Below are 19,076 nucleotides of genomic sequence, written 5' to 3' on the forward strand. Positions count from 1 at the left end.
CCTGTCCATATCATGTAAATACACCCTTGGGGACACAAATGTAACCAGACGGTTTATTTCCGCTATGAACTAGAAACATCGATGTCCTTTATTACTCGGACCTGTACTAGTCCCCCATTATTACCGATACGGGGGCATTTGTGGTATTTCTACATCATACGTTTTGTGCAAGTTTTGTTTTTGCATCAAAATATCAATTTATATGTCCAAACAGAATAGCTGAATTTTGCTCCTTCTGCTGTCTCCTGTGAGCTGGCTGATGGGTGTTGTTAATAGCCGCGGTACAGATAGGATATAGGGGACAAGGGGGCTGGGTAGGAAGGAAGGGGTCTTTGAAGTTGGTGAGGGACTCTCTTTGTGAGTACATATAACCCTTTCACTCTCAGCCTGGCATATTATACTCCCTAAAATGAGTTCAGTGACCCTAGAAATCGCTATTGATTTGTGTCAGGAGCCCCCCTCCACCCCGCAGTTGCCCTGGATTTGAATGGAAGAAAGCCGTCTCTTTTCACCCGTTTCCAAGGAGACCTCTGGGAGCCGGGCATCTGAGAACAATTTGGCTGAGGTGAAGACTAGTTTGCAAATTGGTGGGAATAGAAGGAAGAAAGACGAGCTCTTAGGTCCCTCTCCGTGCCTGCAGATCGCGGGGCGGCCGTAAAAGATCTCATTTCTCTGCACTTAATTTACCCTTTATGTGATGGAAGAAGATTCCTACTTTCGTCAAGGTGACATACATCTGCGTAGTCGCTCCGGTGGGATGAAGCCAGTTCTTGTAGCATTGAAATGAATACAAATAGGCACATTCTAAACCTATAGAATACTGTACCTAAGTATATACATACTATACATACACGATGATTGACACATACTGTACTCGAAGGACACAGAATTCATCCCATAGACAATCATGGGCAAGATGGTCCAAAAAAAAAAGAGGCCATGCTGCAATTTTGCCATCACAGACTCTCGGACCGAGAGAAAAATCGATATATATAAACACTGACTGACTAGTCTTCGTCAAAGTTAATTTGGTACGGGTGTTTACCTGTTGTTCGCACGGAAAATTTTTAGAGTCATGGTTACTTCAGAGGAACAGAGGAATAAAATATGTATACACATAGAGGAGCATTAGATTCTCCTCAGACTGCATGTACCGATGTCCCTCTGCAGAATGTTTTATCCATAAAGGTAACGCCTATTTTTAATCAAATTTCCCCCCAGACTGGAGGTTGCAGCCCCTTCTTAGCCTTAAAGGCATGCTTCATCCCTGCAGTCCATGGCCGCTTCCTTATGTACTTTACAGCCTTTCAGTATATGCACACAGAGGTCAGTTATATTGTTCTCACTATATTGTTCTCAGTTCTCAGTACATATATGGAAGGTAGATTCTCCTCAGTATATACACATAGAGGAGCACTAGAGTCACCTGAGTATATACTCAGAGGTGAGGTAGATTCTCCTCAGTATATACACATGGAGGTGAGGTAGATTCTCCTCAGTATACAAATCATTTCCCTAGGCTTTATGGTTTCTGAGAAAAGAACTGTCACGTATCGTGGATTTTCACAGTTTTTCACGCTTAGAATCGAAAAGTTCTCCCATTGCTTTCAATGGGGCCGATGCTGGATGACCGGGGACCGCACACCACGGCCCCCCTATGACATCTCCAGGTTTTCGGCTATCTCCGATAGCCAGAAGCTGTCACACTCACAGACCCCAGGGCTTTATTCTACAGGCTACCGTGTTTTTACAGCCCTGTAGAATAAAGCCCAGACACCCAAAATATGAAAACACATACTGGATTTGGCAGTATTGTTTAAAGAGTACCTGAACTTTCACTTCGGAGCACTCCTGCACTGTCGGCTGTTTTTGGCTCCTTCCAGCAGTTGAAGATGGCTTCATACAATACTTATATAGCGCTATATGGGGCCATCTTCAGGTGCCAGAAGGAGCCAAAAACATCCGATGGATCTGGAGCCCTCTGAAGTACAAGCACTCTTTAAGCTGTTGAACATAGCCTTGGCAGGAAGGTTTAATGAGTCAAGTGTGGTTGTCCATCTAAACATGGCTTATCTTGGTTGATCAGTAGAATACTTCACTTTAGAGTAAAGACCAGTTAAAGCCCTTTTAGATGGGACGACTGTCGGGCAAACAATGCCCAACACTAGTCCCCGCACATACTAGCTCCTGTGCACCTGCATGGGAGCTAGTATCATTAGCTCTCAGCAGGGAGGCTGCAGGAGATTTCTCTCCTCGTGCTTCCCCGCCCCTCTCCATTGACTTAACATAACGGCCCTTCAGTACTGAACAGCTGCTATTTACACTGAGCGATCAGCTCATCGTCCATCGCTGATGGATGATGAGCAGATCTCTGATCGCTCAGTGTAAATAGCGGCTGTTCAGTAGTGAATGGCCGCTGTGTTATGTCAATAGACCGTGGTAGGGAGCACGAGGAGAGAAATCTCCTGCAGTGCCCCACCCCCCTTCTGGCCGCTCTGTGAACGAGCCGGCAATACTAGCTCCTGTGCAACAGCACAGGAGCAAGGACACACAGGGACGAGTGTCGGGCATCATTTGCTCGATATTCGTCCCTTGTAAACCCACAGTTAGTTATATCACAATAGACTTACTGCCTCTTAGGCTACCTGCACATGACTAGATTTCAATTGTGGAACCCGTGATCGTCAGCTGCCCAGACGATACGCAGTATTCCGCACCCGTTGAAAAATTAGAACATTCATATATCCGCTCACAGGAGCGGATAGGGATTGTGATTTCCGTCAGCAGATGTAAAATCGCAGCATGTTCTATTTTTGTATGGATTACGCACAGACGGCTTCCACTGAAGTCAATGGAAGCCGCCTGACCTATAGCCCATCCGCAATTGACAATGCGGATAGGCCATGGGTACCCATGTCATCGCCTAGCGACAGCGGGGGTCCTCTTAGGTGTAACTCCGAGGACCCATAGGAGAAGGCAGATTTAAAAAAAAAAAAGGAATGCGCATGTCTGATGGTGAGCATCCGCGGTCATCCACAATACAAAAAGCAAAGATAATAGGATCGTCAGCCGGGGTCAGAACTGAGTTCCGAGGGGGGTGGTCTCACATGCGGAATCCGACCTAATTGTGTGCAGGCGGCCTTAGGGTGGGTGCTGACCGAAAGGGCTCCTTCACACTGGCGATCACAATTTTGCTGCAAGAAAATCGTAGCAAAATTGCATCTTTGATCCCGCGATTTTTGAGCATCAGCGATGCGTTTTCCTGAGAATAATCTTCCATTGCATCATTGCTGCCTGCAAAAAAAAACAAAAAAAAACGCAAAACGTAGAAAGATAGGACATGCTGCAATTTTTTTTTCACTCCACATCGCATGAATGAAAGCATCGCAAATGGGAATGAAACTATTGAAAATCATTGGTTTCATAATTCTATGTTTTCACTCAATCGTGCAATTTCCTTGCAAGTGTGAAGGCACAAATCTTACACAAATAGAAACCCCATTCTTTTGAATGGTTCATGCACATTAGTGATGTTTTCCTGCATGGCACTGTGTCATGCTATGTTGGAAACACATTGCAACAAGTCCTATCTTTCTGCAAGATCGCCCATTCCTTTAAATGGGCCAGTCGACAGCAGCAATGCCGGCCCCGTTGACGGCAATGGGAGAACTCCGCCATCCTCTGCCGCGGTAGGGATTCCCTTCATCCCCGCGGTGATGTGAGGCTGTTTTCACATGAAAGCACCTCGCATCCACAGGGCTTTCAAATGTTGGGGAACACAATATGGGGGCGGGATTCATGGCCCAATACCGCGCTCACCAGTCTGATGCCAGCCTAATCTGGCATCTCATAAAGTGGCCAATTGTACAAGTGGCAGCATGCCAGGGAAGGGTGGACGTCTGCCAACACTAATGTTTCCTTTTTAACGTTTTTTTGATGTTGGTAAATATCTGAGAAGTTTCAGGAAGAGCAATTCTACCCCAGAGCCAACCAGATAAGGGGCTTCCTCTTCAATGATTAAATAAGCTGTCTTCCTTAACCTCTTAAAAACATCCCCTGTAGTGACAATAATCACTGGCAGAGCTGATCAGAATCTGCTAGGACCCACCAGCTCCGCTGTGGCAGGGGGCTCCCGCCAGTCACGTCACCACTGATGAAACACTCCCACTTTCACTTTTTAGTACATAGAGCTCATTGAGTGCTATGTACCCGGGGAAGGAGAAGGCAAAAGGGGTAACAAACTGCTTCTCCCTTCTCCTCCAGGTCCTCGGCTGTGACTAACAGCTGAGGACCCGATCTGCTCTTGCCTGATTCCCGGAGCAGAGGCTTTGATTAAAGCCACACCGTATTTTTGCTATCGGCGGGGATTAAAGCCCCTGACCAAACGCCAAATATTTACCACGCTTGGTTCTTAAGGGGTTAAGAATTCTACCATATACCAAATAATTATAACATGAAGAACACCAATGACACACTGGATGCTAATACCAGACGAAGAAATCACATTTATACTATTCATTAAGAAGAAACTCTACCCAAATCGTCAGGTTTAGGCCTCTTCCACATAAGCGTTCCATTTTCACGCAAAATGCATCGCATGAAATAAAACCACGATCTACTTCCAAAAGCAATTTGCGTTTTCTGGTCCACTCACGCGGCCGTATTGCGTGAAAAGGACGATTTTCAGCTGGAATTTTTTTCTCGCGGCTAAAAATCCCCCATGTCAATGAATGCATTGGAATTGAATGCTTTACACGGTCGCGATTGGGAGAGTCTAGTATACCCGTACCCGATGTGATGGTGCAGCAAACATGTAATATTGCCATAAAATGAATGGGCGGATAAGCTGGATCCCCTAGCTAGGATGCAGCGGGCGCAGTGGGCGGAGCTCTTCTCTAATAATTCCCTACAGCCTAAGTGGGCAAATGGGAAAAACTTGTCTACAGCAGATAATTGCTGGTACACTAGTGTATTTTGGGGCCACGTGTTAGTCCACCTATAGGACTATACACAAGATTCACGGCATGTCCTCTATTTTTGTCCATTTTATGGATGACAACTAGCGCCTCCCAGTGCGTGTCAGTGTACTGTGTCCGTGTACGCCAGTTTTGAGCTGTTCCATGCGAGTTGTACGTGGGTTTCTCTAGCACAATTTGCAACCTATGATAAATGTGCGCATATGTAGCCCCACCATCCATAAAGAACGGCGAACTACATTTGTATTGCAAACCGCCAAGCGCTGCTATGCTAATCGCTTAGCAAAGCCACTACCATTCAGTTTGAATGGCGGCCTTACTATGCAAATAGCCGCGCCGTGACTCGGTAACACAGTTAGCTTGCAACATCTGTCTTCAAGAATTACTTGCCTACATGTCTCAGGCCGATATCACACGGCCGCATTTGAATTGCAGATTCCGCCTTCATTTGATCCACGGTAATTTCGGTCCAGTCGGTTAATGGCACATATATAAATATGGCAAAAAAAGTAACTTCACGCTCAACGGCCTTAGGTAAGATGACCCACAAAGTGGCACATACTGTGCCTGGTAGAAAGCTCATGATCTCAGTTATCCCATGTCAAGTGGTCTAAAACAAGAAAAAGTCTCCATCTTCATATCTCAGATTTTGTTCAAAATGTGTGTATTACGCTCCCATGGTATCAAAAGAAATTTTCCCAAGTTTTAGGTTCCCCCAGCGAATGGTTCCTGAGTTAGACCTCCTGTTTAGGGGGCTGTCCGCAAGTGCCGTACAACAATAAATAAAATGGCATTTTTTAGCTATTAATAAATGTGGAACTACGTGATCCTAAAAGCTAAAGATTGGAGGTCCTGCACAACGTTTTATACTAAATTTAAAGGGGTTGTCCCGCGCCGAAACGGGTTTTTTTTTTTTTCAACCCTCCCCCCCCCCCCCCCCCGTTCGGCGCGAGACAACCCCGATGCAGGGGTTAAAAAAGAACACCGGACAGCGCTTACCTGAATCCCCGCGCTCCGGTGACTTCTTACTTACCCGGTGAAGATGGCCGCCGGCATCTTCTCCCTCGGTGGACCGCAGGGCTTCTGTGCGGTCCATTGCCGATTCCAGCCTCCTGATTGGCTGGAATCGGCACGTGACGGGGCGGAGCTACACGGAGCTACACGGAGCCCCATTGAGAAAAGGAGAAGACCCGGACTGCGCAAGCGCGTCTAATTTGGCCATTAGACGGCGAAAATTAGACGGCAACCATGGAGACGAGGACGCCAGCAACGGAGCAGGTAAGTGAATAACTTTTGATAACTTCTGTATGGCTCATAATTAATGCACAATGTACATTACAAAGTGCATTAATATGGCCATACAGAAGTGTATAGACCCACTTGCTTTCGCGGGACAACCCCTTTAATGTTACATCGGGAACTTTTCAGGTTCCAAGGCTAGCTTGAAAACTTTGCTCGAAGGGGGCCTCAAAATCTGTCATTCTCCATGGAGGGAAATTTGGGCCACTGTAGAATCTAGCCAAAAGGTGATACGAACCTGATATTTCTCCCATCTGTTAAGGCCCATTTACACGGAGTGATGATCGCTCACAAATCGCTTAAAACAATCGTTTGAGCGATCATCGTTAAATTCAGGCCAACCTAAAAATCGTTGTTCAGCCTTATCAGCAGTTCTCCGCGGGTAGTGCTGATAGCATTGTTTCCCGTCGGAGAACAAAGGGGCTGAATGCAGATAAGGGCCCTCGGGCTATTAACTGCTTTCAGCTAAAGGCCCATTTAGACTTTTGAGCGATAATCCTTGTTCCATTTACAGCGCAAGATCATCTTGCACTGCCAGTGGAGGAAGCAGAAGACAAGCGGGGTGCCCCGCTTGTCTTCTGCATCCAGCTGTTTCCCGCTCCGAGCGTCCGGCTGTTATACAGCCGAGCACTCACAGTGGAGGAGGCAGAAGACAAGCGGCGTGTCCCTGCTTGTCTTCTGCATCAGCTGTTCCCCGCTCTGAGCACCCGGCTGTTATACAGCTGAGCACTTTGAGCGGAGGATGCAGAAGACAAGCGGAGTGTTCCCGCTTGCCTTCTGCATCCAGCTGTTTTCTGCACAGAGCACCCGGCTGTTATACAGCCGAGCGCTCTGTGCCGGGTATGGAGAACAGAGCTGGACCGCTCTGTTCTCTTTATACCCAGCCTGTGATCAGGGAGCGGGATACAGCTGAAACAATAGTATCAGCTGTATCCTGCTGTGAATCCCTGATAAGGCTCATCATCGTCTTTCAGCACGCTGAAAGACAATGATGAGCGATGGCTTAACGAAAACTGCGAGATGTCAGTGCAGGTACACACTACGATTATCGCTCAAAAGATGGTTTTTGAGCGACTTTTGAGTGATAATCATTGCGTGCATTCAGCGCTCCGAATAGAGGCTACAGAAGACAAGTGGGGCCGCTTGTCTTCTGCATCCAGCTGTTATTTGCTCGGAGCGCCCGGCTGTTATACAGCCAAGCGCTCCGTGCGGGGTATGGAGAACAGAGCTGGACCGCTGTGTTCTTCATACCCCACCTGTCATCAGGGAGCGGGATACAGCTGAAACAATAGTATCAGCTGTATCCCGCTGTGAATCCCTGATAAGGCTCATCATCGTCTTTCAGCACGCTGAAAGACAATGATGAGCGATGGCATAACGAAAACTGCGAGATGTCAGTGCATCACTCAAAAGACGACTTTGAGCGAATTTTGAGCCATAATCGTTGTGTCTAAATGGGCCTTAAGGGCTTAGTCACACGCCGATGTGCCTGTGTGACTGAGCCCTTACTGCAGTAAGAAGACGGCCGTACTTCAGGATGGACGACTCCCCGCAGCGCTGAAGAAAGAACACATGACCGGCAATAAAGCCGGTCACATGTTCTTTCTTCTGGCGCTGCAGAGAGACGTCCGTCCTGAAGTGCGGCCGTCTCCTTCCTGCAGTAACACGGGTGCCGATGCGCCCGTGTGACTAAACTATAAGGCTTCATTTGCACACTTAATTGCTCTTAAGTAGCTGAGTAGCTACTTAATAGTTTATACAAAATGATCGCTCAAAGCTGTACCTCAAACTGTTGTTTGAGCGATCTTTGAGCGATCATCGGCTCGTGTAAATGGGCCTTAATACTAGTGATAGTCACTATTCTGGGGAATTTTCAGGCGCTTCACAGCAATCCATCAAAAAGTTCATTGTTTACAAAATGATAAAAGTTTGACCGAAATGATCAGCACACCGTCGGTGGCATTGCAAAATAAAAACTTACTAAACTAATAGAGAAAAAAGTTCTCTTTCACATAGTATTAGTAAGAAGAGAATTTAAGCGGACTCTTTTTTTATCATTAAGCTAGATAAGTGGTAACTGTTATCATTTTTGTAAACAATGGCAAAAAAATGAAGCAAAACGGAATTGAAGCAAACTGAAAGTATTCCATTTTTTCAAAACCATTGAAATCAACAGGGATAAAAATGATCAGTTTATTTCAGTTTTACTTTACTTTGTCTCCTCCAAAAAACGGGACGGAGAAATGGAAATTCTGAACTGAGCCCTAACAGAGGTGCGAAGGCACTAGAGATGAGCGAGCGTACTCGCTAAGGCAAACTACTCGAGCCGGCGGGGGAGAGCGGTGAGTTGCGGGACTGAGCAGGGGTGACCGGGGGTAGAGAGTGAGAGAGAGATCTCCCCCCCCCCCGTTCCTCACCGCTCTCCCCCGCCGGCACCCGAATCTTTTGAGACGAGCGGGCAGGTACTCGCATAAGGCACTACTCGCTCGAGTAGTTTGCCTTAGCGAGTACTCTCGCTCATCTCTAGATCTCCCTTATCCTGTCTGTGATGTCAGTGAGAGGACTGCTTCAAAGTTTTCTCCACAGATCAGGAAGTATCAGCCCATTGGGCTCTGTGCTCAGAGTGAAAAATGCAGGATTTCAGGATTTTTTTAATACAGATTGTTATCGAAAAATTTTTTATAAATCACCTAAATGTATAATAATAGGCCACTTTCTGCTGACAAAGTCCTGTTAATTCTGCCTGCTTAGGACTATTGATTGAGTGGCTACAGAGTTAAAGGGGTTGTCCGCTGACAAACTATGCTTTTAATTTTATAACTTTTCAATTGTTAGATCTGGCTTCTGGGACCCCCAGAATGAGATCCCCGAAATCTCCCCAGAGACCAGGACGAGCAGGTACTGTCGCTCTGCGTGGAGATAGACGAGAGCATCAGAAACAGTAAAACGTGCACATTTGTCAGTTTCTGATGCTCCTATTCAAAAGATTTATTAGGAAGTGTTCCTAAGGCCTCATGTCCACGACACGCGTGGATTCCACCAGTGCCTGCAGCCGTTATGTTACCTGTAAGGATGTGGTGCGGGTCTTCTCCGTCCTGGACGGATCTTCTTTCTTCTGCACAACAGATGCGTGCGGGCGTGCCGTGTGCAAGCACATTGCGTGTTTTTTTTTCTTTAAATCTCCTGCTTAAGGGCGCCTACCCACTTGCGTTGCTGATTTTCGCGTGTGAAAAACGCGTCATTTTTGCGCGTTTTTTGCGCGTTTTCCGCTGCGTTTTTTGCAGCCCTCCATTGACAATCATGGGTGCATTAAAGGGGTTGTCCTGCGCCGAAACGGGTTTTTTTTTTTTTCAATAGCCCCCCTGTTCGGCGCGAGACAAACCCGATGCAGGCATAAAAAAAAAAAACGGGTAGTACTTACCCGAATCCCCGCGCTCCGGTGACTTCTTACTTACCTTGTGAAGGTCTTCTGTGCGGTCCATTGCCGATTCCAGCCTCCTGATTGGCTGGAATCCGCACACGTGACGGGGCGGAGCTACGAGGAGCCACTCTCTGGCACGAGCGGCCCCATTCAGAAGGGAGAAGATCGGACTGCGCAAGCGCGTCTAATCGGGCGATTAGACGCTGAAGATTAGACGGCACCATGGAGACGGGGACGCCAGCAACGCAGCAGGTAAGTGAATAACTTCTGTATGGCTCATAATTAATGCACAATGTACATTACAAAGTGCATTAATATGGCCATACAGAAGTGTATACCCCAACTTTGTTTCGCGGGACAACCCCTTTAAGAGAAAAATAAGGAGACATATGCAACTGACAGTTCCTATGTGAAAAAAACCCACGAAACGGAAAAAAAAACCTAGATGGACAAGAACACATTCTATACTAATTGCTCTTGAGAAAAAACGCAAAACATCACAGGAAAAAAAATCGCAAGTGGGTAGGCACCCTTACTGTGGATTTGCAACACGTCCGCAGTGTTAGCTGTGGGTGTGGCGCGGATCGGACAGCTTCCATTGATTTTAACGGAAGCCGTCCGTGCAGGAATCCACAGAAAATGGTACATACAGCGATTTTTTTTTTACCGCGCATGCGATCCGTAAATCGTGAAAAATGACATCACAGGCATTTAATTACTGATCGTTTATAGGTTGACTGCACTGCGTCAATCGTCTGTGGACATGAGGCCTTAAGAGTGCGGCCAGTGACGAACGAGGTGGATTGCAGAAGTATAAGCATCAGTGAAGCCATCTCATTGAATGGCTGTGATTGGTTCATCGAGCACTGCAGTGATTGGCTGAGCCGTGGCACATAAGAACCAATCAGAGATAGCACTTCCCGGAGGCAGGAATTTGTGTGCCGGAGCTTCGGGAGGAGACGTGTGGCAGAGTGGACAGAGCTTGTTAGGTGATGTATTGCTTTCTTTTAGCACAGATAGGCCTTATTTTCGGGTCAGGGCTTATATTTCAAGCCCCTCCAAAAATCCCAGATGAGCGCTACAAAGTCGCGATATCGCCACAGGAAAACGCAGCGATATCGCACAGAACAAAGATGTGATATTGGTGCCATTTTCTCGCTGCTATATTGCTGTCGCCCGTGTGAAAGAGGCCTATAGCGGCAGACTGTGCCATTTGCTCCATTAAAAAAACGGAAACAAAATAGAAAAGAAGCAAGCGGAAATCTTTCCATTTTTTTGAAAACCCACTGAAATCAACGAGGGAAAAAAATGGAGATGTTTAATTCCATTTTTCTGCTCCAAAAACGGAATAGAGAAAACGAAATCTCTAATGGGGCTAACGCTGATGTGAAAGAGTCCTAACTGATCCAAGTGGAAACGATCCTGGTTAACGGATTTGTTTACTTCAGGGCGGTTTCAGATGGCCATATGCACAACTATGTTTGTCGCTATGGAGCGTAGTTCTGCCTGAACTAGTTTTTTTCCCCTTGCCGGCCGTTCAATCTCTATGCCATAGTGCAGGAGTTTGAAAAAAATTGCGAAAAAATAGATGCTGCCCGATCTTTCCCACACGTAGGTAATAGGGCAGGTCCTATCTTCTCTTGGGCGTACAATTAACGGCGAGAACCGCGATAGTAAAAATGAAAAAACTGAAATCAGCTATTACCGCGTCCGCATAAGGGGAGAAAAACATGTTCATGTGTCTAAGCCCTCGGTCTGACGAAATTAGGGATCTCTGAATAATAGCTAAAATGGCGCTGATGCGCACCCCGCCTTGGCCTGTTCACGTTCGTCAGCTCGCCCTGTCTGGGCATTCATTCGTAAAGCACAGCGGCCCTATGTTTTCCGGTAGACTGGCATAAGCGGACGGAATCCATTACAGTCAGTGCGTCCGTCAGGTTGCGCTGATTTCCATCATTTTGCCAGATTTGCGTTGCTTTTATTGTTCTTTAGTTCCACATTGTAACAGACAGATGGAAATATGAACAGCGGAGTGGCGGATATAGAAACCTATGGGAAGGAAAGGAACGAGCGTGTGGCGTGAACACTTTCACGTATCCCATATGTCCTGCTGGGAGTTGTAGTACCCCCAAACCTCGCTGGACCTGCACTCGCCCTGCACACGGACAGGCTTCCATACTGGACTCACCTAGGCCAAGAACAGGGATGTTGTGGCCACTAGATAGAGGCACAGTGGGGAACTGGATGGGAATCTCCATGTTCTTCCTTCCTGTCCGATAGAAAACATTTTGTTACAAAAATTGTTGTTTTGATTTTTTTTAAAGTTTTATTGTATTTCATTGAGAACAAACATGGTCGAAAATATTTTACCTTCATTAGTGTTCTCCTCACTCCCCGGTCCCCCGGTAAAAGAGGCGAAGTCTACCCCCTGCCCTCACTCAACATGGCCGCCCTGTGCTCTCCCACACACTAACCCCAAGATGGCGGCGCGGCGCAACGAGAGAGCCTATGCTGCCAGTAGTTATCATGGACGGCTGACGGCTGCCGAGGTCAAAGGGTGCTGCTTAACGACAGGCGGCCGTAGTGCGCGGCGGTGCTGGAGCTGTCAGCGTGCCTGGATGGAGACTGACATCTAACCGCTAGTGCAGACATCGGAGCGCAGTGACGGCCGGGACGCTGCTGACTGAGGACCATGTTGTACCTGATCGGCCTGGGGCTGGGGGACGCCAAGGACGTGACAGTGCGGGGCCTGGAGGTGATCAGGAGCTGCTCCAGGGTCTATCTGGAGGCTTATACGTCTATCCTGACTGTGGGCAAGGAGGCTCTGGTACGTGTGTGCCTGCCAGCACGGGGGCCGCCATTACTGGCAGGGGGGATGCTGGAGAGACTGTGCAGGGGGGTGTATGTATGTGTGTAATATATTGTATACAGGGGAGGGGTATATATATATTGTATATAGTGCAGCGGGGAGGGGTAAATATATTGTATACAGCGCAGGGGGGAGGGGTATATATCTCCATTATACAGTGCAAAAGTATATAGGTTGCGTACTGTGCAGGCGGGGGGAGGCGGTATATAGGTTGCGTACTGTGCAGGCGGGGGGAGGCGGTATATAGGTTGCGTACTGTGCAGGCGGGGGGAGGCGGTATATAGGTTGCGTACTGTGCAGGCGGGGGGAGGCGGTATATAGGTTGCGTACTGTGCAGGCGGGGGGAGGCGGTATATAGGTTGCGTACTGTGCAGGCGGGGGGAGGCGGTATATAGGTTGCGTACTGTGCAGGCGGGGGGAGGCGGTATATAGGTTGCGTACTGTGCAGGCGGGGGGAGGCGGTATATAGGTTGCGTACTGTGCAGGCGGGGGGAGGCGGTATATAGGTTGCGTACTGTGCAGGCGGGGGGAGGCGGTATATAGGTTGCGTACTGTGCAGGCGGGGGGAGGCGGTATATAGGTTGCGTACTGTGCAGGCGGGGGGAGGCGGTATATAGGTTACGTACTGTGCAGGCGGGGGGAGGCGGTATATAGGTTACGTACTGTGCAGGCGGGGGGAGGCGGTATATAGGTTACGTACTGCGCAGGCGGGGGGAGGCGGTATATAGGTTGCGTACTGCGCAGGCGGGGGGAGGCGGTATATAGGTTGCGTACTGCGCAGGCGGGGGGAGGCGGTATATAGGTTGCGTACTGCGCAGGCGGGGGGAGGCGGTATATAGGTTGCGTACTGCGCAGGCGGGGGGAGGCGGTATATAGGTTGCGTACTGCGCAGGGGGGGGAGGCGGTATATAGGTTGCGTACTGCGCAGGGGGGGGGAGGCGGTATATAGGTTGCGTACTGCGCAGGGGGGGAGGCGGTATATAGGTTGCGTACTGCGCAGGGGGGGAGGCGGTATATAGGTTGCGTACTGCGCAGGGGGGGAGACGGTATATAGGTTGCGTACTGCGCAGGGGGGGAGACGGTATATAGGTTGCGTACTGCGCAGGGGGGGAGACGGTATATAGGTTGCGTACTGCGCAGGGGGGGAGACGGTATATAGGTTGCGTACTGCGCAGGGGGAGGGGGGGAGACGGTATATAGGTTGCGTACTGCGCAGGCGGGGGGAGGCGGTATATAGGTTGCGTACTGTGCAGGCGGGGGGAGGCGGTATATAGGTTGCGTACTGTGCAGGCGGGGGGAGGCGGTATATAGGTTGCGTACTGTGCAGGCGGGGGGAGGCGGTATATAGGTTGCGTACTGCGCAGGGGGGGGAGGCGGTATATAGGTTGCGTACTGTGCAGGCGGGGGGAGGCGGTATATAGGTTGCGTACTGCGCAGGGGGGGGAGGCGGTATATAGGTTGCGTACTGCGCAGGGGGGGGGAGGCGGTATATAGGTTGCGTACTGCGCAGGGGGGGGAGGCGGTATATAGGTTGCGTACTGCGCAGGGGGGGAGGCGGTATATAGGTTGCGTACTGCGCAGGGGGGGAGGCGGTATATAGGTTGCGTACTGCGCAGGGGGGGAGGCGGTATATAGGTTGCGTACTGCGCAGGGGGGGAGGCGGTATATAGGTTGCGTACTGCGCAGGGGGGGAGACGGTATATAGGTTGCGTACTGCGCAGGGGGGGAGACGGTATATAGGTTGCGTACTGCGCAGGGGGGGAGACGGTATATAGGTTGCGTACTGCGCAGGGGGAGGGGGGAGACGGTATATAGGTTGCGTACTGCGCAGGGGGGGTATTCACCGTATATTGTGCAGGGGTGCGTGATTATATAATTTATACCGTATATACAGAAGTGAATTATAATCGTTTCCTTTTCGCTCGCCGTCCGTTTCCTGCAGACATAGAAATCATCATGTCCTGTCGTTCGCTATAAATGGCGCTCGCTCCGTCCTCCTCATTCAGGCTGGTTTCCCACCGCTGAGTGCGAAGTGCGAAAATGCAAAAAATAAGACAGCACTCGAAAATGGCGGCACTGTCCATCTCTCCGTTTGAGCACAGGTCTGCCGGCGCCGTTCACAACGCAGTGGTAATCACGGGAAAAAACGTTTGTGTGAGAATGGCGTTATACGGCGAATGTGAAAGACTGACCTGTGAGCGAGCCGGCGCTGCATCTGCCCGCTCGCGGGCACGGCACTCGAGTGATAATCGGCCTGTCTAAGCGGACCCGTACGCACTTCCCTGAACGCTGCCCCAAGGCACAGATTAGCCCACGTGCCCGGTGATTGGTGCCATCCGGGGGTACTTCTGCCACCTTCCTCACCAAGAGGCCACGGTGGCGCAGGTGGTGACTGAGCGCGGTGCGATTCCAGAGTGTGCGCCATCGCAGAGATGTTCTGCCAGTAAGTCCGCAGTGATGCTCACACGTGGCCTGGTGGCGGACCACGCTGGAGCTTCTGGGCACAAATCCACCTTATTTCCGTGATGGCGCAGTATCCTTAGAATCCACGGCGGATCCTTTCTGCTGGCAGTGAGGGGGCTCAACCCTGTGGCAGGATTTCATTCTGCTGCCAACATCCCACAGCCATCAGCTGTGTGAATCGACTCCCAGACCCCCCCCGACCCCACCCCCCCGCACGCTGTCATCACATGCTCCCCCCCCCTCCCCCCCATTGCCCTAAATACGTATCTAAGGGCTCGTTCACATCTGCCTTACAGAGTTCTTTCAAGTCCTTTCAGCTGATCCGTTTTTGGAGCAGAAGGGAATTTAAACAGAAATAAACATTCCTGTCCTCCAAAGATGGAATGAAAAAAAAAAAAAAATTAATTAAAAATAAATAAAAATATATATATTATAGAGAGAGAGAATATGAAAATATCACATATTTTTTGAATTAATTCCACCCCTCCCTTGACTATATACACCTCCAGTAAATAATAATAATAATAGTAAGAATATATCTAATCTGCTTTACTCCTGCAGGAGGAGTTCTATGGCCGGGAGCTGATCCTCGCTGACCGTGAGACCGTGGAGCAGGAAGCGGACGAGATCCTCCGAGATGCCGCCGTTAGTGATGTGGCCTTCTTGGTGGTTGGCGATCCATTTGGGTAAGAGGAAGCTTCGTGTAGTGACATAATCCGAGCTCAGCATTCAGGCTCTATGCGATTTTTGGGAATATTTCTCCCAAGAACTAGAACAAAACGGGCAGAGCAAGTCCAGTCGGGCAATACTGTGGGGGATTTTGTGACTGTGTGCCCATGGTGGTCCCCTGCATAGTCAGCTATAACTTCATTGTAACTTACGGGTCTGCAATCCATAACTAGTTGTACGTGTGCGGGATGTTTGTGTTACGTTGGGTTAAATTCTTAATTTCGGAAGAAATTTACATTAAATAAGGCATCCTGATTTAGAAACCTGCAGCATTCCCTGAAAATGCGAATACTGTGACTCAAGGCCCTTGTAAACGCAACGATTATCGCTTAAACGGCTGAACAAGTTGACGACTTTTTTTTTTTTGCATACAATTACGGTACAGATCGTGGCTCAAAACCATCTTTGTTTCATTCATTAGCTATAGTAAAGTCCGTACGAGTTGTTTGCTCAGGTGGGTGTGTGTTTATGCAAGGGATTTTCTGGCCAGCAGGATTCCATTGTCTTCTGACATTAAAGGGGTTGTCCCGCGGCAGCAAGTGGGTCTATACACTTCTGTATGGCCATATTAATGCACTTTGTAATATACATTGTGCATTAATTATGAGCCACACAGAAGTTATCAAAAGTTTTATACTTACCTGCTCCGTTGCTGGCGTCCTCGTCTCCATGGTGCCGACTAATTTTCGGCCTCCGATGGCCAAATTAGCCGCGCTTGCGCAGTCCGGGTCTTCTGCTGTCTTCAATGCAGCCGCTCGTGCAGAATGCCGGCTCCGTGTAGCTCCGCCCCGTCACGTGCCGATTCCAGCCAATCAGGAGGCTGGAATCGGCAATGGACCGCACAGAAGAGCTGCGGTCCACGGAGGGAGCAGACCCCGGCGGCCATCTTCAGCAGGTGAGTATGAAGACGCCGGACCGCCGGGATTCAGGTAAGCACTCTCCGGTTTGTTTTTTTAACCCCTGCATCGGGGTTGTCTCGCGCCGAACGGGGGGGGGGGGTTAAAAAAAAAAAAAACCCGTTTCGGCGCGGGACAACCCCTTTAATAAACAACGTACTCATTATGTATGCCAGGCAAACACAATGAGTACATTGTTTGCTCCCCCCAAGTCGTGAAGCAGCTTAAGACTGAAAATTCCCATTCAAATTGAACAAATTGTGAACCGCCTGACGACTAACTTTATGCCGGCTAAAAACATAAATGATACATAAACGATTAGTGCGCGACTGCCCGCATTTATAACGATTATCGCACAAATTCATTCAGTTTGAACACACTTTGAGCAATAATCGTTGTGTGTAAATGGGCCTTTAGTGTGGCCTAAAGTGCAGAAATCATCCGTTTCATTGGATTTCCACTTCCGTGGGTCCAAAGTCGCCGCTTCATCTGGGGAAATTGACACATTCAGATCTTATCAATTCCCTTTACAAAACATTTGTTTTATCCGTAACGCCCTCCATGCAGTGAGTACAGCTTCATTCATATGTGGGATTGCTCCGTACTAAGCGGTTGTCCGGATCATCTACTCTTGGATACTGTCAGCCGCGGCAGGAGATCGCGGTGTTTCTCCCATTGTTTTTAATTGCGTGCACCTAGCACGTGGTACGATGCTGCCGCCGGCCCCATTTAAAACAGTGGGTGATGTACGGGCACGCCAAAAGAGGACGCGCTGCAAAGGAATGGGGTTCGTATTCATGTGTCTCCAAACGCACAGATCGCACGTGATTTTCTTGCCCATGGGAAGCCGGCCTAACCCATGCGAACTGCCCTAACACGGGGCGTCTTACTTTGGCAAGAACAGCCACTGCAAAAACTTCCCCCTAGAAAACTGAATGCTGTAAGCAAAGCAAACTAAGCCCCATGTTTTAGCTCGTGGCCGGACTTGTGATGTAAGAGCATACGGCCATTGATCCCCTTCGGTGGAAATGCGCATCAGAATATGAAACGCTCCCAATAGCCCTTGGATGAATGCCCCCACGGCCGGCAGGTATTTTCCCACCTTTCACCTCCACCTGCACGCTCGGGTTATGCTTCCAATGCATGGAGGGAAATCAGACAAACTCCTGGCAGCTGCTTACGGCCTGCGGAAATAAAGGATTACGGCCCTTTTACACAAAACCATTATCGTTTCTAAAATCATCGGATCCTGCGAAATTTGAACAAGAATCATTCAGTGTGAACACGGCCGCTGATCGCACACCAATCAGAATCTGTTCCTGATGTTATCTGTCGTTATAGTCACCTCATTTTCCCGCCAGCATTTGCTTACTATTAGTACATATGGTACATATCTCCTTCCCTGTGATGAGCAAGAAGAAGCTAAAAGCTGGTAAATTGGAGGGACCACAAATACGGGAACTCATGAAAGACCAGCTTTCCAAGATTCATGGACAACTTTAAAGTGCGGTCGTTGTCTTGTCAGTCTTAGGGCATTTCCTTGGGAACTATAGGACTGCAGTGAACTTGTGGAGAATACACTCACTGCTGTTTCTGAACACTTAGGTGAAACATGAGCAGCAGACTGCAGGACTTAAAGACATTTTGGATGTATTTCCAGATTGTCTCGGTGATGTGAGTGATGAACAGGGTGAACGATCATGATGGCGGACTACTGGTGACCGTGGAAGAACAGGACTGCAGACGATGGGATATGCATATGATGGCGGACTACTGGTGACCGTGGAAGAACAGGACTGCGGACAATGGGATACACACATGATGGCGGACTACTGGTGACCGTGGAAGAACAGTACTGTGGATGGTGGGATGCATATATGATGGTTGACCACTGGTGACCGTGAAGGAACAGGACTGTGGACGATGGGGTACGCATATGATGGTTGACTACTGGTGGCCGTGGAAGAACAGTACTGTGGACGATGGGATACGCATATGATGACGGACTACTGGTGACCATGGAAGAACAGGAGTGCGAATAATGGGATACGCATATGATGGCGGACTATTGGTGACCATGGAAGAACAATACCGTGGATGATGGGATGGGTATATGATGGCGGACTACTGGTGTCCATGGAAGAACAGGACTGCAGATAATGGGATACACATATGATGGCGGACTATTGGTGACCGTGGAAGAACACTACTGCGGATGATGGGATACGCATATGATGGCAGACTACTGGTGTCCGTGGAAGAACAGGAGTGCGGATAATGGGATACGCATATGATGGCGGACTACTGGTGTCCATGGAAGAACAATACTGTGGATGATGGGATGGGATGGGTATATGATGGTGGAGTACTGGTATCCGTGGAAGAACAGGACTGCAGATGATGGGATACGCATATGATGGTGG

At 48.9% G+C, this 19,076-nt stretch overlaps 2 protein-coding genes across 3 annotated transcripts in view; one reads left to right on the top strand and one right to left on the bottom strand.

Annotated features, from left to right (window-relative positions):
* Positions 1-12,163, bottom strand: part of LOC136621607 (uncharacterized oxidoreductase ZK1290.5-like) — a 97,802-nt gene extending 85,639 nt beyond the window's left edge. For both annotated transcript variants that reach the window (XM_066597211.1, XM_066597212.1), the window contains exons 1-2: positions 12,067-12,163; positions 11,885-11,965 (exon numbers count right to left, since the gene is read on the bottom strand). In XM_066597211.1, coding sequence (XP_066453308.1) covers positions 11,885-11,954 — 70 coding nt within the window. In that variant the 5' untranslated portion in view covers positions 11,955-11,965; positions 12,067-12,163. The remainder of the gene's footprint in view (positions 1-11,884; positions 11,966-12,066) is intronic.
* Positions 12,164-12,245: 82 nt separating this feature from the next.
* Positions 12,246-19,076, top strand: part of DPH5 (diphthamide biosynthesis 5) — a 29,926-nt gene continuing 23,095 nt past the window's right edge. Inside the window, exons 1-2 of the mRNA XM_066597209.1 lie at positions 12,246-12,523; positions 15,590-15,714. Of these exons, the coding sequence (XP_066453306.1) occupies positions 12,389-12,523; positions 15,590-15,714 (260 nt within the window). The 5' untranslated portion in view covers positions 12,246-12,388. The remainder of the gene's footprint in view (positions 12,524-15,589; positions 15,715-19,076) is intronic.

This window comes from Eleutherodactylus coqui, chromosome 3 (genome assembly GCF_035609145.1).
Source record: "Eleutherodactylus coqui strain aEleCoq1 chromosome 3, aEleCoq1.hap1, whole genome shotgun sequence".
Lineage (NCBI taxonomy): Eukaryota > Metazoa > Chordata > Amphibia > Anura > Eleutherodactylidae > Eleutherodactylus > Eleutherodactylus coqui.